The sequence below is a fragment of the Mesocricetus auratus genome, unplaced genomic scaffold (assembly GCF_017639785.1).
Source record: "Mesocricetus auratus isolate SY011 unplaced genomic scaffold, BCM_Maur_2.0 Super-Scaffold_100023, whole genome shotgun sequence".
Classification (NCBI taxonomy): domain Eukaryota; kingdom Metazoa; phylum Chordata; class Mammalia; order Rodentia; family Cricetidae; genus Mesocricetus; species Mesocricetus auratus.
The window spans coordinates 25750234-25777577 of record NW_024429204.1 but is presented as its reverse complement, the minus strand read 5'-3'; the positions used below and the strand labels follow the sequence as shown (position 1 = coordinate 25777577).

Genomic DNA, 27344 nt, shown 5'->3' with positions numbered 1-27344 from the left:
AAAAACAAAAACAAAAAAAATCTTTAAAAAATAAATAAATCTTAGCCAGGTGGTGGTAGTACACACCTTTAATTCCAGCACATACATCAGAAGATGGGGGAATAGTTCCAACCTCATTTCCTGACAATCTTGAATCAGACTTGTTCAGCTGGTTTTTTTCATGAAGGAGGCAGCCCACTGTTTCCTAAGAATCCTCCCTTCTCTGAGCCAACCCTCCCTTCTGAGTTTTATAAATTGTGCTTGAATCAGAAAGTCCAAGAACTGAGAGGAGCTGAATTCAGTTGCACTTTCTCTAGAGGAGGAAAATCAGCTTCAGCCTGGTAAGTGCTGATGGGTCTAGGGAGTAAGGAAGGAGAGAAGGCTGCATAGTCAGAGATGGTCATTCAGGCTGGTTGTAAAATGAGTTGACTGGTTTGTTCCTACGCAATGTGATCTGCAGGAAGGAAGCTTTCCTTGCTCAAATTCTCCATAAGAAAATAAGTGGGGCGCTCACAAGCAGGTGTAAGGGCAGGGGCTGGGTCTCTGATACATCTTTGTTCAGGTTTGGTGTTGCAGACAAAATTGAAAATGGTCACATGAGGACTTTTGCACATTCAGCCACAATTCTGTCTTATTATAGTCATGTTGGAAACACAGTTACTTGTCATTGAAAGCCTTGATAATAATCCACAGTGAGATGCCGCATTTTCCTTACCCCGTTGGACAGTTAGATTCTTTCTATATTTTGATCTTTGTGAGTAGCACTGCAATGGACATGGGTATGCTATTTCATTTTTTTTGTTTTTGTTTTTTTTTTTTTCAAGACTGGATTTCCCTATATAGCCCTGGCTGTCCCAGAACTTGCTCTGTAGATCATGCTGTCCTCGAACTCATAGGGATCTGCCTGACTCTGCCTCCTGAGTGTTGAGATTATGCCTGTTTTTCAATTCTATTAAGTTTTTGAGAAATCTTGTTTAGAGGAGACAAGAGTTTACATTCCCACAGTTTACAGGGTTCATTTTTTTAAAACATTAGCACTGGCAATTATTGCCTTTATATTTTTTGGCATCCTGACAGATATCTCATTGTGATTTTCATTAACACTTTAGTGATACATGGTAACTCTGTGTTCTCATTGTCTTATTGGTGATTTATATTTTTTTGGAAGTACTGGGTCTTGAACCCAGGTCTTTATTTGTGCCAGGGAAGGATTATACTTACCTAGGCAAGGGACTGATTGTAATTCATATTTAGAGAAATACCTATCCAAGTCATTAGCACACTTATATTTTTTGACATTTATTGTTATTTTAAATTAGCATGAAATAATGGGTCTCATTGTGGCATCCTCATACTACATATATGTCGTTCATGTTCACCCCATTACGTTTTCCAGCTCTCTTGAACTATCTCCACAACCCCTAACTCCCTGAAAATTGTCGCTTTCTGATATCATACTTTATACATATATTTCATGTGTATATATGTATATACTTATATATACATAAATATATGTGTGTGTCTATACATACACACTTATATACATATCATGTGGCATGTGTGTATGAGAGAGGCATGAAATATCTGTATTTGGCATGATGGCCTTGAGTTTCATTCAGTAAACAGTGCAATTTCACAGTTTATGCTGAATAAAACATAACCATGCATATACCACATTTTCTTTCTTTGTTCATCTTTTTAAAAATATTCATTTTTATGTGTATGGATGTTTTGCCTGCATATATGAACACTACATGTGTGCCTGGTGCCTGAGGAGGTTAGAAGAGAGCATGGGATGCCCTAGAACTGAGGTTACAGGTGGTTGTGAGCGCCATGTATGTGCTGGGAATTGAACCTGGGCCCTCTGGAAGAACAGAGTGTCACTAACCTATGAGCCATCCCTCCAGTCTCTGCCTCCATTCTTCTTCTTATGGGTATCTAGGCTGGGTCTGTATTTTACTATTTGGGATAGTTCAAGGATAACTTGGATGTGTCTATCTCTGTTGTGTGCTGATGTGAAGGCTTTCTCACACTTTGGGGGGCGGGCTATGAAAAACACCAGGAATCAGTGAGCATCAACTACACTCTTCCTCTTCTCAACTACACTGTGTGCTTCCTTCTGTCTGACACTAGCAACATGCCCTACTCATTCGACCGGATTTGCAAGGATGTGGTCAAAAAGCTTCAAGGAAAAGATCTATATTCTGTCAAAAGTCTATCAGAAGCGATGAAGTTCCATCAGTTTGAGATACTGCTGACTTCTTGGTCATGGCCATGGAACACTGAAGATATTCCAGTTGGATATTCCCTCCTGCAGATCTTGGAGCCAAAATTTCCAATCCCAGGTATTGTCAGTCAAGGGGCAAAGAATTGGAAACATCAGCATTTTCAGTGGAGCAGCTTCCTAGACCCATGAGCTGCTTAGACAAATAGATCATGAGCCATCCTACTTAAAGACAAAGGACACAGAAGGTCCTTTAAAAGGAATCCCCTCATTTTCTCAAACCTTCCTTGAATTTGGTCATAGAATATTTCCAAGAGCCTCTTTAAATGGAGATATGATAACCATGTTACAAAAAAGTAATTGAGGTTCCTAAAACAACTTGTTCGAAGTTACACAGTTCAAACTGGTAGAATTAGGATCCAGACTGAGGTCATTGTGTCTGCAAGTCCAAGACCTCTTTCTTTTTCAGGGTCCTTCCCTGGGGTTGGATTCTGTACTTGGAAAGATGATTCCTGGGGACTCCTAGACACTACACAAATGATGCATTTCTTTTTTAAGGATTAAGACAACACTTGCATTGGTTCTGGAATTTCCCCTATGTAGTAACTGATATTTCACTTATCAATTGATTATATTTATTATATACAATTAATTATTAGCTAGTTTCATGACTAAGGTTTAAGTGAGAAGGGGAACTGGCTTCATATTTCCTATTCTCCAGAGCAGCTGCCCCACAGTGAATTCTTAGCTAAACTCTGTCCCCTTTCCTCTTCAGAGACTGAAGTGTTACCCACCATGACCTTCACAAGCAATGGATCCATGGAAATGAAGGGTAGTGCTGGAGTCCACGCCATTGCAGAGGGAAGTGTGTCAGCAGGGCATGGTCATTCCTCTGGATACAGCATCGAGGTTCAGTGTACCAGCATCCCAGCTTCACAACTGGACATTCTTCAAAACAGGTGAAAGCATGGGTCAGCCAAGTTCTGGGATGTTTTCTTGGAGGTAAAGAGGCATTGGGAGAGTTTATGACAGCTCACATCATTCTCTTTATTTTCTACAAGTCATTGAAATTATGGCTTACAGTGTTGTAATAAAACTCATTAACACTTAATGACCCATTACGATTATATTATTGTGATGGAGACAGAATAACAACACAGACAGACGAAGGCTCTGATCTGATGGAAGCTTTTGTTCATTGTCTCAAGGATGGGCATGTAGGGAGGAAATAATCGTAGAAGCAAATGATTGGATATTGATGAAAATGTGAGGAAGACTGTAGTCATCATTTGAACACCCCAGGGCTTTGGGACTTAGTTGACTTCTACCACATTTCTTCTGAGGTATATTGTCGAAGTAGAAATGTGTGTTTTATGTGCCGCATTTTGGTGTGAATATGCATGTAAGTCAGTCCATCTTATATATGCACATGTATGCCAGTAACTACCACTCCATCTGGTAACCTTATTTCATATTTTCTCTTTATTACATTTATTTATATTCTCTGTCTGTCTGTCTGCGTGTGTGTGTGTGTGTGTGTGTGTGTGTGTGTGTGTGTGTGTGTGTGTATGCTCACCCTCATGCCATGGCTCAAATATAGAAGTCAGAGGACAGCTTGCAGGAGTCAGATCTCTCCCTCTGCTGTGTGTGTCCTGGAATCAAACTCAGTCAACACCACCTGTCTATGCTCATCCACCCTGCCAGCTCAGCAACTGCTATTGTGACAGCAAGAGCATTTCCTGTCTGCTGTCTCAGCAGACTCAAGCACATGTAGCATCATCAACTATAACCACATCGGGCTTTACCATGGTTCCTGGGGATCTGAGCTCCTGTCCTCATACTTACATGGCCAGCACTGTATAGACAGGGCCACACCCCAAACTGACGCTGAAGATTTCTGGTTTATGTTGTTGTTGTTTAGTTTGTTTTTCTTTCTCATGATTTGGTCTCTGTGTCCATGAAATTAGTCATTTGGATCTCCTCATCCTCATTTCCCTCCTTCAGGAAACTGGTGGAGAAGGAGCCACCATTTATGACGCATTGCAGGATTAAAAATAAGAACCTGTATGTTGTGACAGAGGCCTATGTAGTGACCAGGGATACAGAGCTGGGAGACAGCAGTACTGAGGACCTTTCAGGACAAGTGCTCATCCCCCAAATGACCAAGGTATGAGATGGGGATGGGATAAAACAGGACTTTGGTCTGTGCACCTTTGCTTCTGAAGGGCTTCTGGGTACCAGTTTCTAGGGCTCAGAGGGTGGGGTCCTTATTTTTCTCTGCCCCTATGTAATATATGTTAATCCATGATCTTAGATTTCTGTTTTTTCTTTAAACATAGTTTGTATTGATTCTTTGAGAATTTCACACCATGTACCTCAATCTCACTCATTTCCTAATTCTTTCGCATACACCCTTCATCCTTGTAACATCCCCCTAAATAGAAACTTAAAAAGAAATAAAAAAGAAAAATGAAAAACATAAGTAAGTATATTCATTAAACAAACAAATCTAAAATCAAAAGAAATAATAAAAATAAATAGAAACCACAAAAAGAATATTAATTGAACAAATAAAGAAAATCCAAAATGTACAAAAAGCAAGCAAATTAAACAAGACAACCACAAAAGATGCTTGTCTCCTCCATCATTTCAGTCTCTCCATGCCCTCTTCACTCATCTTAGTGACGTTGGGAGCCTCTGTGTCCCGCAGTATTCTCCTTTATCCAAACGGCTTCATTTGCAAATGTTCACTGTTACTGGTCAGGTTCAAGGCCTCTGGTTTCTGGTACCACCATCAATAGTGGACCCTCACTGAAGTTCCTCTCAGATATCTAGCTGTTTCCCAGAGCCATGGTGATCCTGTGATGATTGTACCACAGGACCAGTATCTTCATGCACTGCAGCATGTCATAGATGGGGTAGATATTCGGGTGGGTCAGCTGAAAGCCTGGGTGGCAGCTGATCTGGTCAGTTAGGCTGTTGGGATCATCCCCGTCATGTGATGGGCTAAGCCATGTGGTCAGTTTCCCCCAATAAAAAGAGGTAGCTATCCTATGAGGGGCCAGACCAACAAGGGGCAGGGTTAGTTCTCTGGTGTGGAAGCTGGCTCTCCCTGGGTCAGTTAAGGCTAGGGAAAGCTGGTTAGCTCAGTTGCTTAGACTGGATTCTGATGCTCTCATTTATAATGTTTATTACATAGGATTAGCAAATATTGAGAAGTTCCACAATAGACATAATTCTTTGGTACCATGTTTTGTTCTGAGTGTAGGGCAGATGCTGCAGACACAGAAATGTGAGGATCTTGTATTATTTGAACACTGATACCCCAGTTGCGCAACCACACTGTGTGACCCCAAGACTGAGTCTCAAGCCCCAATCAGTTCATCAAAACACTGACCGTTGGGGTGATGGAGAGTAGAAAAAGATGCCAAATTGACAAACACATGTCAATATGGAAGTGTGATCAAATGCATTACATTATATATAAAGTTCTCAAATATCAAACAGTATTTAAGAAAAGGTAAATTGTGCATAAAAAAGAAAAAGATCTTAAATCCCAGGGAATTCCCGACTAGGATTCTATCTGGTTCAAAATATGAACCAAATGAAAGTTAAAGGTGTCTTTAGGAATTAGTGTTTTCAGGCATGTAGTTCCCAGCTCCCCAGGAGATAACAAGCAACAGGACAGAAATGACAAAAGACATCCCATTGCCCGATAGAGACAAGACTGGGATGAGGAGATGCAGTCTCACCCACAGCTGACAGAGACTAAGCTCCTGCACAGAATCCCAGGTTTGAACATGGGTGTAGCTGTCAGCACTGAGTGTGGAGTATGAGAATGAGACCCTCAGTGCAGAAGGAGCCAGGAAATATTTGTAAAAATGAAGACATTGCAGCAGGGCTGGTGTATTGCTCAGGGACGGACACTAGCCTGGTATTCATGGTGCTCTGGGTTCAGTTGCCTGGTCTCTCCAGTCTCACCTCTAAAATCTCAGTGTAGGTAAATATTGTCCTAAAGGTGGAGAAGCAATAACTGAACACGGGGACCAGGAGGAAGGGGAGTGAGAGACTGCTGGTGTTTCCTCATGAGCTTTCTAGATTCATTTGACTTTTCAGTTACAGGCATTGTTGCTTTGATTAAAGGTAAACATAATTTTATGAGACAAAGGTGGTATGAATCCCTAGGAATGTTTTGTCTTCCCAGGCTCAAGTCCAGGGATGTTGGCAAAGGAAGACAAAGAATTCAGTATCTATCCCAAAGGGTGCAGTGGTGGCCTACAAGAAGAAGAAACTGGTCTTTGAGGATGACACTTGTGGTGAGCAGATGAGGGACCAAGTTGGGATGGTGTGTCCAAAGACCTGAACCTCCTCTTCTCTCCTGACTGTAGATCTGGAGGAGCAATTCTCACTGTCCCAGGCACATGTCTCTCCATCCTTAGACACCTCTAAGCATGGCCAAATTCCATTACTGCTATCTGTAGATGCAGAGATAGCCTCCTGTGAGGGAAGACACCCAACCTGCGTGTTCAAATGGAGCTGTCTAGATAGATGAAGCCCAGGCTCAACCCCAGCCATCTCTAGTCATCCATGTCTAGCCAGTCAAAGTCCTGTGGCTCTCAGAAGCTCAGCCGGGTGACACCAGGCCCATCAGGTGATCTTTAAACCCACATTAAATCTCCATAAAATAATGGAATCAGAACCCAAATGAAACTGTAGGCAGAATGTATGGACAACACAGCACAGGATTTTCTCCCCAGCTGTTACCTTGAAATGTCCCATCCCCCAACACAGACACACACACACACACACACACACACACACACACACACACACACACATACACACACACACACAGAAGCACATACACCCCTCAAATATTTACCTTGTAAATTCTGGTCAAGGGAAATTCCCAAGTCAGGCCCCTAGTTGGTGGCAAAGACAAGGAAGAATTTACAGTGTAGTATAACTACTGGATGATGGATTCTAGAGAAAGATTGTCCACACTTTCATTGGCATCCTTGACAGAGTCATAGGTTGGGGACTGGGTACAGTATAGTACAGTTAGTGATTGATGGCTTCTAGAGACAGATGGCCCACACTCTCTTGGCATCTTTGACAGAGTCATAGGGTGGGGAATAGGTTCAAGGTTGGCGATGCCTTTGTAATGCCTGGGGCGGGGGGATGTCTTTACCATTACAGATCATGCTAAGTGAAAAGAGTGTTCATTACAGATGGAAGAAAATGAACACTTTATCAAAAACATTGACAGCGTTGGGCAGTGGTGGCACACGCCTTTAATCCCAGAACTTGGGAGGCAGAGGCAGGTGGATCTTTGTGAGTTCGAGACCACCCTGGTCTACAAGAGCTAGTTCCAGGGCAGCCTCCAAAGCCACAGAGAAACCCTGTCTCTGAAAACCAAAACCAACCAACCAAACAAACAAAAACAACCAAACAACAAAAACTAACCAAGCCAAAAAAAAAAAAAACCAAAACAAAACAAAAACAAAACAAAAACATTGACAACAAACAAGCAAACAAAATCTCCCAGTCTGATTAGATCAGATGTTGTCCCCAGAGAAGCAAGGCCATGTGTAGAGGCCAAACCCAGGGGATTTCCCTGGAAGATAAACTGTAAAGGCTGAGGTGGCATGGAAGGGAATGTGATGTCCCATATAGAGGGTACTTAGCGGAGCCAAATAAATGGGGGCATGTGAGAGAGGAGGTGATGATGGGAGGGGTTTCTGGGGTGACGTCTTCTGAAGGTGCAGAGAGTTGTTTGGTTAAGCAAAGAGCTTGGTGAACCTGAGGACTGAAGACAGTTTGGGGACAGATGGTTTGCCATCACTTATTAAGTCCTTTCTGGTCTGTGATGAGGACTAAATTCCTGCTTGCCAGTGAGCACACTGTCCCAGCTGGGTCTCTCCCTGCTGTGCCTGATTGTGTAGACAAGCTGCCCTGTTCGCCCTCTAGTGCTCAGAAGGTGACTTGCAGACACACTCTGAAGTTTGCTTTTTGTTTAACTTTGTTAGTTCACATGTTACTCTGGATACACTGCAAAACAATGCAGGATTGCCAGATGAGTGGATAAGGAGGGGACAGCTGGTAACTGAAGGCTGACAAGGAGCCGATAGGACAGGGCAGGAGGAAGCTGGTCAGCCTTACCTCGTGGAGTGTTTATGTGTTCATTCCTGTTTTATGAGTAATGTTTAGTCTGCATTAAGTGTACTGTGTACATGCAATGCCCCAAGAAGGCCAGAAGATGGCGCTGCCATGTGGGTGTGGTCCTTTGCAAGAGCAGCAGTGTCTGTTAACTGTTGATCTGGCTTCCCTGCCCTCATGGGGAATGCTTGGATGTCAGAGGACTTGATGGTCACCTGGATGCCTATTGGAAATGCAGGTTTCAGGCTGGTGGGAGGGATTGGCCTGTAAAGGTGCGATCCCCAGGCCTGATGCCTTGAGCTCCACCTCCAGGTCCCACATGATGGAAGGAGATAACTGACTCCCTGTGTGGTCCTCTGGCCTCTGTATGTGCTGTTGGCACACACACACACACACACACACACACATACACGCGCGCACACACACACACACACACACACACACACACACACATGCACGTAATTCAATAACTGTGAAACCCTGGTTCACAGGTCACAGAGGCTAGTGTCTAGGTTGACATCTTCCCTGGGGTTTGGCCTGAGAGTCCTGAAATGGGGAGTGGAGATTACTCTAGCAGGTGTAACTTCATCTCTTCTAATCCAGTTTCTTTTTCATTCAGCCATTCTCCCTTTTGATAACTCCAAGGAGAAAACCTTCCCAGGTATGTTCCCTGGGTTCCCCAGTCTTTCTGTTGCCCCAGCTATGAGTGTTAGATCTGGAAGGATGGACAGACATTTGCTTTGTTGCACAGGATCTACCTGGGGATGGATTTATCATAGGGAATTTGTCGTGAAAGTGGAATTGCATCGTGAAAAGAGAGGGTGGATGGAGGAGTTGGGAAGGTCAGAGATGGGGGAGGGATGGAGAGAGTGAGTCTTGGTGAGTGAACCCTTCTCTTTCTCTCTGCAGTGTTAAAGTATAGAGGACTGGCAGGTGAGTGAATGCTTCTGTGTCTTGGAAGTCAAACTTGCTCCTTCATGGTGACAACCAAATAACAAAAACCCACCTGACTGCCCCTACCCAAGGTCTTACAGATCTGGTCTTCTGCACAAAGGGTCAGGGTGGAGGATTGAGAAATTTCTGGGTTATGCCAGAAGTAAGGTCAAATATTAATTCTTGGGTGGGTCAATGTATTTTCTCTTTCTAGGTTCTTTGTTAAATGACATCTCTCCAATTGGTGAGTGTGTGTGTGATGGGGTTGTTATGGAGATCTGGGCCATCTTACTGTGCCCCCCTATCCCTGGCTCTGGTTCCTGCGGGAGGGGAAAGGTCATGGAAGACTGGATGGGGCAGGAGGAGAAGCAGGAGAGAATCTCCAACGTGTGTGTCTTCTTTTCTAGGAAGGTTAGACGAACCCTTACCTAATGGTGAGTTTCTTTTTTTTTGTGGGTTTGTATGTGTGTGTGTGTGTGTGTGTGTGTGTGTATGTGTGTGAATGTGTTTTGTTTTTTTCTTAAGGGAACCTGGGCTATGAGCAGGAAACCCCAGGCTTGGAACTCATATGACAACTTTTTATGGAACTCAGAATACCAAGGTCTACTTTCCCATTTTTAGTTATTTGATCTCACACAAACACAACTTTGTGTACTAATAATGGTCACTGAGGATTTACCAGGAAGCAGGCAGCACTCCAGCGAGGGCAATGTGAAATAATCAGATGAGAGGGCCCATGCCTCTGAGCTTCCTCTATGGTCCCTCTCACACTCACAGATCACCCAGAGGACGTTTGGCAGAACCAGGGTATCCCAAAATGCAGTGCTGGGTTAATTCTCCATAGACAGTGGAGAGTGTTACTAATAAGACACCCCCTTATGTGCCAGGTGACAGACAAATACAAAGTCCTTGACCCCTCAAAATTCTTGGAAACTGATTTGGAAACAGTGAGTGGTGTCTTCTCTGGAATGTAATAATAACAGGACACTTCCTTCCTGACACCCAGAATGAACACTTTCCTCCCACCTGTGCTAAGCAGTTTTCAGGATGCCCATCTGCTCTCCCAGGACTGTGTCCCCTCCTTCCAGAGCTCTGAAGCTGCCTGCTGTCTAGTACTGTTAGCTTCAGGATAGTTGCCTCACCAGGGCCCAGGCAGACTATCCATGGAGGTGCCTGTAGCACTGGAAATGGTGCTGAAGGGAAAGGCTTACCATGTCGGGAATATTTAATTGCAGGATTGCTCTCACTTTCTGATTGGTGTTTCTGTCTGTGAGCAGATTTCCAGTATCTACAAAATGAGATTTCTGAGAAAACAGGGTTACTGGCCATGCTTTCAAAGGACGTTCAACATGCTGTGTTCTCTAGTCTCCTGCCCATGCTAGGAGACAGGGACACTCTGTATGACCTGATGATCATGGTGAGATTTCCATAGCTTTCTAGAGATGATCAAACCTGTAAAGGACAGTTTGGGTGATGGGGTGCCAAGATACATGAAGGAAGGGAAGCCCATGGTATCCAGGAGACTGAGAAAGATGTCAAAGTCTGTGATAAGGGCTCCTTGTTCAGTGATGAGGGCTGGGGAGTGTGTGCCCTGAATTCTGCTCAGGATCCCCCTGGGGAGGCAGAACCTTTAGTCTGTGCCTTACTTAAATCTTCTGGACAGAGGCACATGACACCGTAATGGTTTTGAGCCTGATTGGTAGGCTGAATCTGCTTGCAGGAGGGTTACAAGTTCAAGGCCTTCCTGGGTTACACAGCAAGGTTAGAGCTGCCAAGGGCAACAGCATGAGACCCAGTGACATAAAAGAGAAAAATGGAGGGAAAAGGGAGCCAGGCTGTGTCTTCATGGCAGAGGAGTGGTCCAGCATATATAAAGTCAACTGGACCCAGCAGTGTGGTGATGTTAACAGAACGCCTGTCTCCTCTAGCTGGAGTTGGATCAGTTGGGGCACATGGATGGCCCAGGTGGTGTGATCCTCTATGAGCTGCGAAAGGACTCACAGGATATCCTAAAGGACCTCATTCTTTATCTCCTTCAGGCCCTAATGGGTAAGATCTGGGGAAAGTGGGAGAGTCCCAGTGCTGGCTGTCAGAGGGCTGTTTTATTATTTTTTTTTCATTTTTTTATTTGCTTCACCATGATTTAAAATTGGATACCAATAACAACCAAAACAACAGAAAGGTAACAATCCCATGGAAACTAAACATCTTACTACTGAATAAAATAGATCAAGCAAGAAATTAAAAGCTTTTGGAATTGAATGAAAGTGAAAAAAACATGCCCAACTTATGGGACACAATGAAAGCAGTTCTTTAAAAAATTTTTTTAAATTAAAATTAGAAACAAGGTTGCTTCACATGTCAATCCCAGGTCCCTCTCCCTTTCCCTCCCCTCATCCCGTGTCCTCCCTCCATTTCCCCCAGTAACCCCTCATTTCTTCAGGGAAGGTGAGGCCCTCCATGCGGGTGTCCATAGTCTGTCATTTCATCCAGGGCAGGGCCTACACCCTCCCCCAAGAGTCCAGGCTGAGAGAGCATCTCTCCTTGTTGGATGGGAGTCCAAAGTCCATTTGTATACCTGGGATAAATACTGATCTACTGCCCAAGGCTCAATAGATTACCTAGGTCTCCTGACTGACACCCTCATTCAGGGGGTCTTGATCAGTCCCATGCTGGATTCCCAGCCATCATTCTGGGATTCAAGATCTAACCCTCGTCAGGTCAGCTGTTTCTGGGAGTTAAACCAGCACAGTCTTAATCCCTTTGCTCATCAGTTCTCCCTTTCTGTCACTGGGTTCCTTGAGTTCAGCTCAGTGTTCAGCTGTGGGAGTCTGCCTCTGCTTCCATCAGTCATTGAATGAAGGTTTTGTTTCCCAGACCTCAAGTCCAATGGGGAATATTGCTCTGTCCCAGAGTTCCCTCGTTGGCTTCCTAGTTCATGGTGAGAGACCAGTACTGAGTCTGTCATTTTGTTTCCTCACGTGTCTTTCCCCCAGTGCTGAGTGATATCCAACTCAGTCTGCTGGCCCAGTCTGTGGAGAAGAGGCTCCTCCTCCACCAACGAGAGCTGGTAAGAAACCTCCATGGGGTTGGCATCCAGGGAGGGGGAGATGAAAGCAGGAAGTGGAAGAACATTCTAGAAGAAAGTTTCCACAAGGAGAGGAGCCAGGAAACCTGTGGTTGCCGTCTGTGTCTGAGGAGCAGGCAGGTTGGACTTGAACCTGTCATGAGCATCTCTGTACTTATGATGGCCTCAGAAGCAAGGCCTGCTAGGTCTAAATAGGAAGGCATCTCTGTGGAAAATGAGGAGAAGAAAGTCAGTTACATCCTTCTTTGTTTATTGTTACCATTTGCAAATTGTCTTTTCTCTCCACACATGTTAATCTATAAATACAAAGGTGTGCTTAGCTGCATGCACACAGGCACCCACACGCGCACACACACACACACACACACACACACACACACACACACACACACACACACACACAGAGTAGTCTTTTGCAGCACAGACTTCATTATTACCGTGTTGTAGCTGAGAAACCAATTATGGTAGCTTCAGGTCTTGCTTATTTCATTGTCCTGTGTGGTTCTGGGCTTGTCTGACAGAATGTGTCTCACTCTAGTATCACAGTCTGGTCTGCCCAACCTGAGAGAGAGTCTTTCTTGTAGGTGAAGAGCATCCTGCAGCCGAACTTCAAGTATCCCTGGAACATCCCCTTCACTCTGCAGCCTCAGCTCCTCGCCCCACTCCAGGGGGAGGGCCTGGCCATTACTTACGGATTGCTGAGCGAGTGTGGGCTGCAGATGGAGCTGAAAAATCCCAGGCCAACTTGGGATCTGGAAGCCAAGATGCCCATGTCTGCGCTTTATGGGAGCCTGTCGTTCCTGCAGCAATTTGTAGAAGCCAAATCCTTCTCAGAGCCTGGCCCCAGCCCGGCCAGATGCATTTGAGATCTGGACACACAAGAGGGGAGATTACTGTGGATGTTCTAGGTGTGGGCAATAAGGATGCTAAAACTAAGGGTTCTTTTGAATGTGCTATTCATTCACAATTATATAAGTAATATGTTTTGATTATATTCACCTCCCCCAGTGTCCTTTTTTAATGCATCTCCTCCAAGCCTTTATCCACTAACTTCTCATTGAACTTTTTAATGCTCTACTGCACTTAATTAGGGTTGTTTGCAGGACCATGGGATTGTTAACCTGAGTAAGGAAAACTTCCCAGAGGCTACACTACTGAGCAATGTGACTCCTCCCCCCAGCACCATTAACTGCCTACAGTGTCTAGGGAGGAGTGGATCCTTATAGGCTCCTCCTCTATCCATGGTAGATCCTGGGCTCTCTTAGTGTTGTTCAGGTAGCCATTAGTACTGTGAGTTTATGGGTGCAATAACCATTCTATATTCTTGCCATGTCTAAAGTAAGTTTGCTTGTGTCTGTCACAGCTCCTCAAATAGCAGGTTAAGGTTTTAAACATATCCTTATATATAAAATAGAATAAACATTTCTTTTACTTAATTGTGTGCACTTTGATTTGTTTGTGTGAAAGGTGCTGGTGTCAGTAACTTGAACTGTGTCTGGAATACATTGGGGATATTTTCAGGTAGATAGTTAATACTATGATCACATATGAGTTTTTCCAGGCATCCTCACTCATTTTATCCTCCTCCCTCTTTCTGGATTCATCTCCTGTCCTCTATCTAATTATACACCCCCATTTTCTCCATTTCACCTATCAGGATCTATTGTTCCTGCTGTTTCCCTCTGTATTGTCTCCTCTGCCCTGCAGTCCATGATTACCTGATGCAGTCTCAGTTGGGGATGGCCAAGATGAGACTGGCCTGTGCCCATTTCATTGAGAAAGCCTCTTGACTGATGATTGACATGGAAGGGCCCAGCCCACTGTGGGAGGCACCATGTGTAAGCAGGAGGACTTGGACTGTACAGGAAATGTATGTGAGCGTGCGGGAGTGAGGAAGCCAGTCAGCAGCGTCTCTATGGCTCTTATATCCAAGTTCTTTCCCTGAGGGACGTCCTGACTTCCCTCAAAGGTAGACTGATCTGGGAGTGTCAGATGAAATCAGTCCTCTCTTCCTTAACTCGCTTGTGGTCATGGTGATTATCACAACAACAGAAAGGAACTAGTATACTTTGATTACCTCCAATACCTAGATGCCTGCAACAGTAGAGACCCCAAATCCTCCTTTTTAAAAAATTATATTTTAATTTCTGTGAGAATTTCATATGTGAGTCCTTTTTTTGCAACTTCCTCAACCCCTCTCCGTACTGGAAATTCTCTGGGTTCAGCACTCTGTAAAATTCACAAAGTTTTCTTAACTATTGTTATTCTTAACATGAATACATTTACATGTTGCTTCCATGTGTACAAACTTAGAGCTGACCACATGGGGTTGGATAACCTGTCAGGAGTTTGTCCCTGTGGAAGATTGATTCATCTCTCAGCTGCCATTAATTGCCATAGTTTTCCATGTATGGTTAGGGCCTTGTGAGAATTTCCCCATCCATTTTTCAAAGCTAACTTGTGTTGTCAGTGTGTAGGTCTTTGAGATTTCTTGAGTACAGATTCCCTATCATGTCTTGAAGGCACAATCTCACAGCAGCCTCCCTGATCCTCTGGCTCTTACAATCGTTCCATTCCTTCTTCTACAATGTTCCCTGAGCATTAGGTTGGGGGCTAATTTTATAGAGATATCAACTGTGGGTGGGGTGGCCAATTGTTCTCTTCATTTTGAAATGGTCCCTGTCTTAGTCACTATTCTATTGCTGTGGAAACACACCATGATCAAGGCATTTTTTATCAAAGAGAACATTGAAAGGGGCCTGGCTTACACTTTCAGAGGATTAGTCCATCATCATCATGGTGGGAAGCATGGCAGGCAAGCAGCTGGAGATACAGCTGAAATCGTGCATGAGAACTCTCTGGTGTTGGGCAAAGAGAGAGAGAGAGGAACACTGGGCCTGGTGTCGGCTTTCAGAACTTCAAAGCCCACCCCCAGCTTCCCACCTCTTCCAAAATGATACAGCTACCCAACATGGCCATAGTCCTAATCTTTCCAACAGTATCCACTGAGGACTGAGTGTGTAAACCTATGAACCCATGTGAGTGGTTCTCATTCAGAACCCCACACTCTGTGCTGGGAAAGAAGATTGTTTGAGAAGGGACAGGAACTACAGTCAATTGTGAGAGAACAGATAACTATTCAGAGTGTGGTTAGAAATGAAATTGGTTTAGGGAGTGGTGCAGCAGTAGGATTTCTTTAAGGTCCATAACTTCTTCAGCCATGGGTAGTTGGCTAGGTTTAGAGTACCATGCATGAATTTCCTACTATTGAGAAGGAGTTAAGTCCTTAGAAAATTGTTAGCTGTCCCAGAGATATGAAAGCCACTAATGCACCCTTGAGCATATCTTGTCATGACGATCATTGTTGGAGTTTGCAGGCTTCCAGCTGGGCTGGATTGGTCATTTCTATTCCTTGGGGGCTTGCACAGCACCTTCACGTACCATGAGAGAAGGTCCTTAGGAGATAGCTTCCAGGTCAGGTCCAACTCGGTTCCTCCAAGTTCTGTGTCTGAAGTGTGTGGTGTCTTCAACAACAGCATCTTCATGTTCTGAGAGGGCAGGTTGGAGGCCATTTAGGAAAGACCTCCCCTTCCTCATCATTTTTGCTTATTTTTTCTGACACAATGCCTGGACTTCCTTAGTCACTTTCCTTCTGCTGTATGACTGCTTACTGGCTTCTATTAATGAATAGTCCTGCTTTCTTAGGCCCTAATTTAAAAGGCATGACTTTCAACCTATTTAAACCATCTAACCTGTCTTGTATCCCAGATACTAAATTCTTTTATTGAGGATACCACCCAATGTACATGTTGACAGAATACTTCTCTAAAATTTGTGAAACCAGAAACTGCTCTAGGTTCCCCTGATGAGGGTGCTACACTGCCCCTCCAAGAAAGAGGCATGAAAAAAACCAAAAGAGCCCCCTTCTCCACCTGTCTGAATTGTAACAATTCTCACCAAATTCGCTGGAATCCCTCTTCCCAGATGGGCAATGATAGCTTCTTGGGTACAAAATTGGAGAGGGGTTGAGAATTGAGGAGTCTGTTCACATATATACAACCCCCCTGCCACTTCTGGTTTTCCATACTGGGTGAGGAAGGAACCTAGTCTCCCATTCCCCCTCAGTGCCTGAGCCTCCCAAGGGTTCTTCATCTATGCATTTATGTGCCATGAATCTTTGGAATGTTGACACCTCATGCCTTCTGTTCTATTTCCCCTTCTTTTGGTCTATTTCTATTTGTAGTGGTTCATTAACTTGATAGTGAGTTCTACAAGAGTGTGAAGTAAAGCCCCCTTCCTTCTTATGAGAGTGAGGTGGATTTCAGATACAGCTAAACAGAAGCAGGTATGAATGTCTCCAGGTCTTGTTAAACCCACAATATTGCATCTACGACTGGATGGCTGATTTCTTTCTTAGATTTATTTTAGAAGGTGGATTGTAAGGGGATAGTATTTATACAAACTTATCTTCAGAGTGTCCATAGTTTAGGTCCCCTAGATTCTTTAGTGTGTGGTGGCTCATGTGAGGGTTTCTGTGTACTGGATATAGTGTGTCGCTATGTAACCCTGGCTGGACTGGAACTCATCATGTGGACCCCAGTGACATTAAACTCATAGAGTTAATTCCTGCTGCCTCTAAGTGCTGGGAATAAAGTTGTGTGCCACTACTCCTAGCAAGTTCTTTAGTATGTTGAACAATGTCCTAATGAATATCTATACCAAGTAGTTGATAATTTTTGGGAATATTTTCTTAAGGCATGTTTGTATATGAGGAATTAAAAGCGCAAGGATATCAACTCTTTAGGTGATTGTGGTACGCACTACTTCTAACTTAGAAGTAATGCGATGGTTTATGTTTCTATCGATATCTGTGTGAGAGTCATTATCATTTCATCATGGTGGTGCTAAAAACTATTTCTAATAAAAATCCTTCCCTTAAATTATTTCCTTTGATTTTTAGTGAGCTTCAAGAATTTAAAATGTACACTTGATCTGATGTTTCTCTAGGGACTTCATATTTTGGTCCACAACTCATTTGTGACATTAAGTTCTGTACTTCATCTTATTCAAAGTAACCCTTTCCTCCCTGGAGTGGCGTTTTGTCAGGTTGTTGGGTCATATAGAATGTGTGAAGTCACTGACACAATCCGGACTCCTCCCGTCTTGCAGCCAGATGTCACACCCAGCGCAGGCACCAGAAGATGGGTGAATAGTTCCCACCTCATTTCCCAACAATCTTGAATCAGACTTGTTCAGCTGGTTTTCTTTGTGAAAGAGGGCGGCATACTGTCCTAAGAATCCTTCCTTCTCTGAGCCAATCCTCCCGTCTGAGTTTTAGAAGTTGTGCTTGAATCAGAAGGTCCAAGGACTGAGAGGAGCTGCATTCAGTTGCACTTTCTCTAGAGGAGGAAAACCGGCATCAACCTGGTAAGTGCTGATGGAATGAGGGGGTGAGGAAGGAGAGGAGGCTGCATGGTCAGAGATGGTCGTTCAGGCTGGCTGTAAAATGAGTTGACTGGTTTGTTCCTGTGCCATGTGACCTGCAGGGAAGGAAGCTTTCCTTCCTTAGGTTCTCCCTGAGAGAATAAGTGGGGCGCTCACAAGCAGGTGTAAGGGCAGGGGCTGGGTCTCTGATTCATCTTTGTTCAGGTTTGGTGTTGCAGACAAAATTAAAAATGGTCACATGAGGACTTTTGCACATTTAGCGACAATTCTGTCTTATTTTAGTCACGTCATTGGAAACACAGTTACTTGTCACAGGGTATCTTGTTCTTTGCGGTAAAGAAAGTGATGTAAGCAGATTACTCTTATTTAATCATTTTTTTTTACAAAGTGCTGTAACTCCTGTTGACATAGGCAAAGTCACACGTGTCTGCAGCCAAGGTTTTTATTTCCACCGCACATCATTGTCTCAAACATTTAATCTCTGGAACAGTGTCTACTGGGTGGTGTGATGGTTTGTATGATTGTCTGTTTTAATCTGTTCCTGGCTGTCAAAATCAAGTTGCTGAGGCATGAATTTATTTACTTTCTCCACTTGGAAATGGCACTCAGGGAAACAGTGCCACCTCCATTGTCTTGCCAAATCTAGAAATCCCAAAGTCCTCTGTCCTCTTCTGTCTTTCTCATGACTCACAAAGAACGCATCATTAATTTTTTTGATTCTGAAGCAATCTTGAGTCATCATCCTAGTGTCAGGTTTGAACGTCTCTTACTTGAAAATTGCTATGAATTAGCTTCAGAAGTAAGTCAGATTCTTTGCTTCTGGGAATGTTATACCAAGGAATTTTTCAATTTCACAAGTCTATTTAGGTTATTCTTTGCCTCAATTGTGTTCTCTTTCGCTCACTGGTAGTGCAGTTGGCCTTATGAAGGAGTAGATCCTGCAGTTTTGGAATTAAGTGACCATAACTGATCATATTCAGAACAGGGATTAGGGACATGGCACAATGGTATACCTCTTACTATGTTAGTGTGAGCGTCAGACTTCTAAACCTTAGAATCCACTTAAAACCCAGTGGGCAAGGTGCTCACCTGTAATCGCAGCAGGCAGGAGATATAGCTAGGGGATCTGTGCATGCTGGCTAAGCAGACTAGCTGAAATGGGGAGCTCTGGTGTCAGTAAAAGACTGTCTCAATATAGAAGATGGAGAGTGATTGACAGACACTCAGTGACAGCCACAGGCCTTCATATGCACATGTGTGTGCATATTCATGCAAATGTGCACCTCTACACATCCAAGCATGCGTTCATACATATATGCACACATATCACATGGATACATATACATATGTAAAAAGGATATTTAGGTGCTGGAGATGGAGTTCAACAGTTAAGAGTGTTTGATGTTCTTCCAAATGACTCCAGTTTAGTTTCTAGCATCAAAAGTGGGTGGCTTACAACCACCTGTAACTCATGTTCTAGCGGATCTGGCACCCTCCATTGGCCTCCATGGACACCCATATGGGGCACACACACACACACACACACACACACACACACACAGACATTAAATAAGAATGAAAAGTAAATATTTTAAAAAGAAAATATTCAGAAGCTTTGCATCTGAGTAGAACATGTCCAGACTCTCTTGTGTGTGCCGGTATTCTGGTATTCTGCAACAGCTATGTATGTAGTTTGTCCACTACCATGTTTTGAATGTGAAATGCTCCATGCCCCCAGGATATGCTCAGTGTTTAAGGTCTTCCTACTGTCATACTTTTGGGAGTCCTGAGAAACTCCAGTATGGAGGGCATACCCAGAGGAAATACGACAGTGGGGACTTGAACTTGAGACTACATGTCTCTTCTTTGTATGTTTCTTTGCTTCTTGCTTGTCAAGAAGTCATTCATTGTCTCTTCCATATTTTCCTGTCACTGTGATGTTCAGTCACAATGCAGGGGCTAAAACAACTGTAGACCGAGCCTATTGAAACCCTGTGTCGGAATAAATCTCTCCTACATTAAGTTGTTTGTATCAGACAGTCTACACAACATACTAATACAATGTCATATCAAGTATTCTATAAATTGGCTGGGAGCCTCCTGAGGCCTGGGACTGCCCATGGGTTAACCTGTCCCAGTGGAACAGGCTATCCAGAGGCTACCAGCATCCTATTCCTGCCTCCACTCATGGGAGGAGAAAAGCATGGGCCTGTTTCCAGCCTGCCTTCAGGTGCCCTGCTCAGAGACTCCTGAGTTCTGGGGACTGTACCCTGGGGAACACAGTCCCAGTGAAGCAGTCCATCCAGAGTCTGCCAACATCATGGTACTAGTCATGACTCCACCCATGGAAAGAAGAGACCCATCAGAGTATTGGACCTGCTTGCACCCACCAGAAGACAACCTTGGTCCCGTGTGCACCAGGAAAGGGAGAGATTCCACCAGTACCGACTGGAAGAAGGGATGGGAAGATGACAGTATAAGAATACAGTCAACAACAGAAAGATCAATATGACACCGCCGGAGTCTAGAGACTCCACACCAGCAAGACCTGAACATCCCAACACAGATGAAGCAGAAGAGAATGACCCTAAAAACAACTTTATGAAGTTGATAGAGACCCTCAAAGAGGTAAAGAGAAAATCCCTTAAAGATATGGGAGAAAAAACCAAATAATTCAAGAAATGGAGGAAAAAACAAAACAAAAATTGCAAGAAATAATTTAAGTAGTGCAAGGTTTGAAAGCTTAAATAGAGACAATAAAACACACACACACACACACACACACACACAGTCTGAGGCAATGCTGGAATTAGAAAAGTTGGGTAAATGATCAGGAACTATACATGCAAGCATAACTAACAGAATACAAGAGATGGAAGAGAGAATCGAGAATCTCAGATGTTGAAGATACACTAGGAGAAACAGATTCATCCACCAAAGGAAATCCTAAGTTCAACAAATCCCTAACACAAAATATCCAGGAAATAAGGAACACCATGAAAACACCAAACCTAGGAATAATAGGCATAGATGAAGGTTAAGAAACTCACCCCAAAGATTCAGAAAACATATACAACAAAATCATAGAAGAAAACTTTCCCAGCCTAAAGAAAGACATGCCAATGAAAGTCTAAGAAGCTTACAGAACACCAAATAGAGTGGAGCACAAAAAGTCCCCTCACCACATAATAATCAAAACCTCAAACATACAGAATAAAGAACGAATATTAAGAGCAGCTAAGGAAAAAGGCCAAGTAACATATAAAGGCATTTTACCAACAGCCACAAGAAAAAAAGGGGGAATAGTCACAACAGAGAATTAACAGCACAACTAAAAGCTTTAGAACACAAAGAAGCAAACACACCCTGGAGGAGTAGATGCCAGCAAATAATCAAATTGAGGGCTGAAATCAATAAAGTAGAAACTAGGAAAACAATACAAAGAATCAATGTAACAAAGAGTTGGTTCTTGGAGAAAATCAACAAGATAGACAAACGTTTATCCAAACTAACAAAAAGGCAGAGAGAATGAAAATTAACAAAATCAGAAATGAAAAGGGCTCATAACAACAGACACTGAGGAAATCCAGAGAATCATCAGGTCATACTTTGAAAACTTGTACACCATAAAATTTTAAAATGTAAAGAAAATGGACAATTTTCTGGATAGATATCACTTAAAAAATTAAATCAAGAACAGATAAATTGTTTAAATAGACCTATAACCCCAAATCAAAAAAAGCCTAGGGCCAGCTGGTTTCAGTGCAGAATTCTACCAGAAATTCAAAGAACACTTAACACCAACATTCCTCAAAGTGTTCCACACAACAGAAATAGAAGGGGAATTGCCAAACTCTTTTTTTCTTCCTTTTCAAAAATTTAAGCTAGAAACAAGCTTGTTTAACATGTCAATCACAGCTCCATCTCCCTCTCCACCTCCTCATCCCTCCCCACCGGACCCTTCCCCAGTCCCCCATCCAATCTGCACCCTGATCCCCAGGGACGTGAGGCCCTCCATGGTGGATCTCCAGAGACTGTCATGTCATCCAGGGCAGGGTCTAGGCCCTCCCCAAGAGTCCAGGCTGAGAGAGCCTCCCATATTGTGGCATGGGCACTCAAAGTCTATTTGTATGATTTGTATGCCAGGGATAAATACTACCCAAGACCCCATAGATTACCTAGGCCTCCTTACTGACACCCACATTCAGGGGGTCTGGGTCAGTCTCCATGCTTTCCACACAGCCATCAATCTGGGTTCAAGAGCTTCCCCTTGTTCAGGTCAACTGTTTCTGTGGGTTAAACCAGCCCACTCTTACCTCCTTTGCCCATCAGTTCTCTCTTTCTGTCACTGGATTCCAGGAGTTCAGTACAAGTGTTCGTCTGTGGGTATCTGCCTCTGCTTTCATCAGTCGCTGGGATGAAGGTTCTGTTTCCCAGACTCTCTGGCAATGGGATTCTATCCTGGCACTCCCCTGATTCATGTCTAAAATCCATAAACCAGTGAGGGCATACCATATTTCTCTTTTTGTGACTGGGTTACCTCACTCAGGATGGTTTCTTCTAGTGCCATCCATTTGCCTGAAAATTTCAAGATTCCACTGTTTTTTTCGTGCTGAATAGTACTCCATTGTGTAAATGTACCATATTTTCTCTATCCCCTCTTCAGTTGAGGGGCATCTAGGTTGCTTTCAGGTTCTGGATATTACAAATGATGCTGCTATGAACATAGTGGAGCAGACATCCTTGTTGTATGAATGTGCATCTCTTGGGTATATGCCTAAGAGTGGAATTGCTGGGTCTTGTGGTAGACTGATTCCCATTTTCCTGAGGAATCTCCATACTGATTTCCAGAGTGGTTATATGAGTTGGCACTCCCACCAGCAGTGGACGAGTGTTCCCCTTTGTCCACATTCTCTCCAGCACAAACTGTCATTGGAGTTTTTTATTTTAGCCATTCTGACAGGAGTAAGATGGCACTCAGAGTTATTTTGATTTGCATTTCCTGGATGGCTAGGGATATTGAGCAGGTTCTTAAGTGTCTCTCAGCCATTTTAGACTCCTCTATTGAGAATTCTCTATTTCGTTCTATAGTCCACTTTTTGATTGGATCCTTTTCGTGCTTTGGAGACTTGCTTCTTGAGTTCTTTATAAAATTTGGAGATCAGCCCTCTGTCAGATGTGGGGTTAGTGAATATCTTTTCCCAATCTGTGGGGTGCCTTTTTTTGTCTTGCTGACTGTGTCCTTTGCCTTACAGAAGCTTCTCAGTTTCAGGAGGTCCCATTTATTAATTGTTAATCTTGGTGTCTGTGCTACTGGAGTTACGTTAAGGAAGCTGTCTCCTGTACCAATTCTTTCAGGGGTGACTCCCACTTTCTCTTCTAACAGGTTCAGTGTGACTGGATTTATGTTGAGGTCAGTCTTTGATCCAATTGGATTTAAGTTTTGTGCATGGTGATAGACATGGATCTATCTGCAGTCTTCTACATGCCAGCCTCCAGTTATGCCAGCACCATTTGTTGAAGATGCTTTCTTTCTTCCATTGTATAATTTTAGCCTCTTTGTCAAAGACCAGGTGTTCATACATGTATGGGTTAATGTCAGGGTGGTCAATTAGATTCCATTGGTCTATCTGTCTATTTTTGTGCCAATACCAAGCTGTTTTCAGGACTATAGCTCTGTAATAGAGCTTGAAGCCAGGGATGGTGATGCCTCTAGATGTTGCCTTGTTGAACAGGGTTGTTTTGGCTATCCTGGGTCTTTTGTTTTCCCATATAAAGTTGAGAATTGTTCTTTCAAGATCTATGAAGAAATGTGCTGGGATTTTAATGGGGATTGCATTAAATCTGTATATTGCTTTCAGTAAGATTGGCATTTTTACTATGTTGATCCTACCTGTCCAAGAGCATGGGAGATCTTTCCACCTTCTGGTGTCTTCCTTAATTTCTTTCTTTAATGACTCAAAGTTCTTGTGATACAGGTCTTTCACTTGTTTGGTTAGTGTTACCCCAAGGTATTTTATGTTGTTTGTGGCTATTGTAAAGGGTGATGTTTCTCTGATTTCTTTCTCAGCCCTTTTATCGTCTGTATTTAGTAGGGCTACTGATTTTCTTGAGTTGATCTTGTATCCTTCCACTTTGCTGAAAGTATTTATCAGCTGGTAGAGTTTTTTGGGTCATTTATGTAAACTATCATATCATCTGCAAATAGTGAAAATTTGACCTCTTCCTTTCCAATTTGTATCCCCTTGATCTCCTTTTGTTGTCGTATTGCTCTAGCTAGAACTTCAAGTACAATATTGAAGAGGTATGGAGAGAGTGGAGAGCCTTGTCTTGTTCCTGATCTTAGAAGAATCACGTTGATTTTCTGTTCATTTAGTTTGATGTTGGCTGTTGGTTTGCTGTATATAGCTTTATTATGTTGAGGTAAGTTCCTGTTATCCCAGATCCCTCCAAGACCTTTATCATTAAGGGGTGTTGGATTTTGTCAAAGGCTTTTTCAGCATCCAGTGAGAAGATCATGTGATTTTTGTTTTCAGCTTGTTTACATGGTGGATTACATTGATGGATTTTCGTATGTTGAACCATCCCTGCATCCCTAGGATGAAACCTACTTGATCATGGTGGATGAGTCTTCTGATGTGTTCTTGGATCTGATTTGCCAGTATTTTATTGAGTATTTTTTGCATCAATGTTCATGAGGGATATTGGTCTGAAGTTCTCTTTCTTAGTCGTGTCTTTGTGTGGCTTGGATATCAATGTTATTGAAGCTACGTAGAAAGAGTTTGGCAAAGACTCTTCTGCTTCTGTTGCTTGGAACACTTTGAGAAGAATTGGTATAAGCTGTTCTTTGAATTTCTGGTAGAATTCTGCACTGAGGCCATCTGGCCCTGGGCTTTTTTTAGTTGGGAGACTTTTGATGACTGCTTCTATTTCCTTAGAGGTTATAGGTCTATTTAAATTGCTTATCTGTTCTTGATTTAGTTTTGGCAAATGATATCTATCCAGAAAATTATCCATTTCCTTTAGATTTTCAAATTGTGTGGAGTACAGGTTTTCAAAGTATGACCTGATGATTCTCTGAATTTCCTCAGTGTCTGTCGTTATGTCCCCCTTTTCGTTTCTGATTTTGTTAATTTGCATGTTCACACTCTGCCATGTGGTAAGTTTGGATAAAGGTTTGTCTATCTTGTTGATTTTCTCAAAGAACCAACCCTTTGTTACATTGATTTTTTGTATTGTTTTCCTAGTCTGCTGCTTTATTGATTTCAGCCCTCAATTTGATTATTTCCTGGTGTCTACTGCTCCTGGATGAATTTGCTTCTGTGTGTTCTAGAGCTTTCAGCTGGGCTGTTAATTCTGTAAAGTAACTAATCTCCAGTTTCTTCATGTGGGCACTTAGTGCCATGAACTTCCCTTGTAGCACTGCTTTCAAAGTGTCCCATAGGTTTGAGTATGTTGTGTCCTTATTCTCATTGAATTCTAGGAAGTCATTAATTTCTTTTCTTTTATTTCTTCATTGGGTCAGGAATGGTGCAATTGTGCATTATTCAACTTCCATGATTTTATAGGGTTTCTGTGATTTGTGTTGTTGTTGAATTATCAGACCGCATGGTGATCTGATAAGGTGCATGGAGTTATTCCAATTTTTTTGTACCTGTTGACATTTGATATGTTGCCAAGTATGTGATCGATTTTTAAGAAGGTTCTGTAGGCTTCAACGGACGCTGTAACGATACGCGACACACAATTACTGACAGTAAAGCTAAGTATTTAATGTAGAAAATTACTCATAAGATACCAAACCCAGAGGAGCCAAGCAGTTCTCAGCTAGCTGCCGGACCGGAAGCCAAACTCCAGGAAAAGAGACCGAGACTTCCTGTGTGCTGTCTTTTATGCCTTCCCCCTTAACGCCCCTAGCCATGCCCAAAAGTGGGCCTGGCTAGTGACGTAGTTCCGCCTACGTACGTATACATCTTTACGTCCAGCCGTATACGTCTTTAGTCCTGCCTAAAGTGGGTGTGGTTAGCGGTGTGGTAAACCGCCCTTTTATTACCTCATCTGTATGCGCCTCTAATAAGTCACATGTTTAATGGCGGCATCAGACTTCCTCCTACAAGGTTCCATGTGGCGCTGAGAAGAAGGTATATTCTATTTTATTTGGATGGAATGTTCTATAGATGTCTGTTAATCCCAATTGTGTCATAACTTCTATTAGTTCCTTTGCTTCTTTGTTAAGTTTCTGTCTGGTAGTCCTTTCTAGAGGTGAGAGTGGGGTGTTAAAGTCTCCCACTATAAGTGTGTGGGGCTTTATATGTGATTTGAGTTTTAGTAATGTTTCTGTTATGAATGTGGGTGCCTTTGTATTTGGGACATAGATGTTCAAAATTGAGACTTCATTTTTGTGTATTTCTTCTGTGATGAGTATGAAGTGCCCTCCTTCATCTCTTTTGATTGATTTTATTTTGAAATCTAATTTGTTAGATATTAGGATTGCTACCCTGCTTGTTCTTGGGTCCATCTGATTGGAAAATCTTTTCCCAACCCTTATCTCTGAGGTATGTCTGTCTTTGAGGCTTAAATGTGTTTCTTGTATGCAGCAGAAGGATGGGTTCTGTCTTTGAATCCAGTCTGTTAGCCTGTGTCTCTTTATGGGCAAATTAAGACCATTAATATTGAGTGATATTAATGACCTTTAATTGCTCATTCTTGTTTGTTTTGGAATAGTTGATGGTGGTGGAATTATATGTGGATTTCCACCTCTTTTCTTTTGGCTGTTGGTAAGGTGGGATTATCTATTGCCTACGTTTTTCTGGTTGTAGTTAACTTCCTTTGGTTGGGGCTTTACTTCCAGAACTTTCTGTAGGGCTGGGTTAGTGGATATGTATCGTTTAAATCTGGTTTTGTCATGGGATATCTTGTTTTCTCTGTCTATAGTGATTGAATGATTTGCTGGGTGTAGCAGTCTGGGATGGCATCCATTTTCTCTTTAGTGTTGGTAGAGTTCTGGCTTTCAGAGTTTCCATGGAGAAATCAGGTCTGGTTCTGATAGGTTTGCCTTTGTATTTTACTTGGCCTTTTTCTTTTGCTGCTCTTAATATTCTTTCTTTATTCTGTATGTTCGGGGTTTTTACTATTATGTGGTGAGAGGATTTCCACCTGTCCAAATGGTGGAGAATGGGACTTGGAAGCTGGCAGTCTCTGGGCTGGCTGAATCCCGACGGGCTGGGATCTGCATCCACTGTGCATAGTCCTCAGGTCTCTGGTGGTTCTGCCGCCAAACTCTTTTTATGAGGCTTCAAATTTTCATACCTAAGCCACACAAAGATGCAACTAAGAAAGAGAAATACAGACCAATATACCTGAGGAATATTGATGCAAAAATCCTCAGTAAAATACTGGCAAATGGAATCCAAGAACACATCAGAAAAATCATCCATCATGGTCAAGTAGGATTCATCCCAGGGATGCAAGGATGGCTCAACATAGGAAAATGTATCAACATAATCCACCATATAA

The 27344-nt window shown here is 42.8% G+C and overlaps 2 protein-coding genes across 2 annotated transcripts in view; both read left to right on the top strand.

Annotated features, from left to right (window-relative positions):
- The first annotated feature begins 2116 nt into the window (after positions 1 to 2116).
- LOC101831067 (gasdermin-C-like) lies at positions 2117 to 13819 on the top strand. The gene is made up of 12 exons (XM_040730320.1): positions 2117 to 2324; positions 2979 to 3162; positions 4208 to 4370; positions 6408 to 6519; positions 8982 to 9023; positions 9272 to 9295; positions 9510 to 9539; positions 9703 to 9729; positions 10573 to 10712; positions 11224 to 11344; positions 12292 to 12365; positions 12968 to 13819. The coding sequence occupies exons 1-12, from the start codon at positions 2117 to 2119 to the stop codon at positions 13247 to 13249; spliced, it is 1407 nt and encodes a 468-aa protein (XP_040586254.1). The 3' UTR covers positions 13250 to 13819.
- Positions 13820 to 17673: 3854 nt separating this feature from the next.
- The window catches only part of LOC101830800 (gasdermin-C-like), a 31026-nt gene continuing 21355 nt past the window's right edge, over positions 17674 to 27344 (top strand). Inside the window, exon 1 of the mRNA XM_040730451.1 lies at positions 17674 to 17810. The gene's annotated coding sequence lies outside the window, so the exon portion shown is untranslated. The remainder of the gene's footprint in view (positions 17811 to 27344) is intronic.

Excerpts from the sequence above, each read along its gene's own strand:
- LOC101831067 (XM_040730320.1), top strand. The coding sequence starts at position 2,117 with ATGCCCTACTCATTCGACCGGATTTGCAAGGATGTGGTCAAAAAGCTT. Across the intron at positions 3,163-4,207 it reads CTGGACATTCTTCAAAACAG|GAAACTGGTGGAGAAGGAGC; the intron begins GTGAAAGCATGG and ends TCCCTCCTTCAG. Across the intron at positions 9,540-9,702 it reads AAATGACATCTCTCCAATTG|GAAGGTTAGACGAACCCTTA; the intron begins GTGAGTGTGTGT and ends CTTCTTTTCTAG.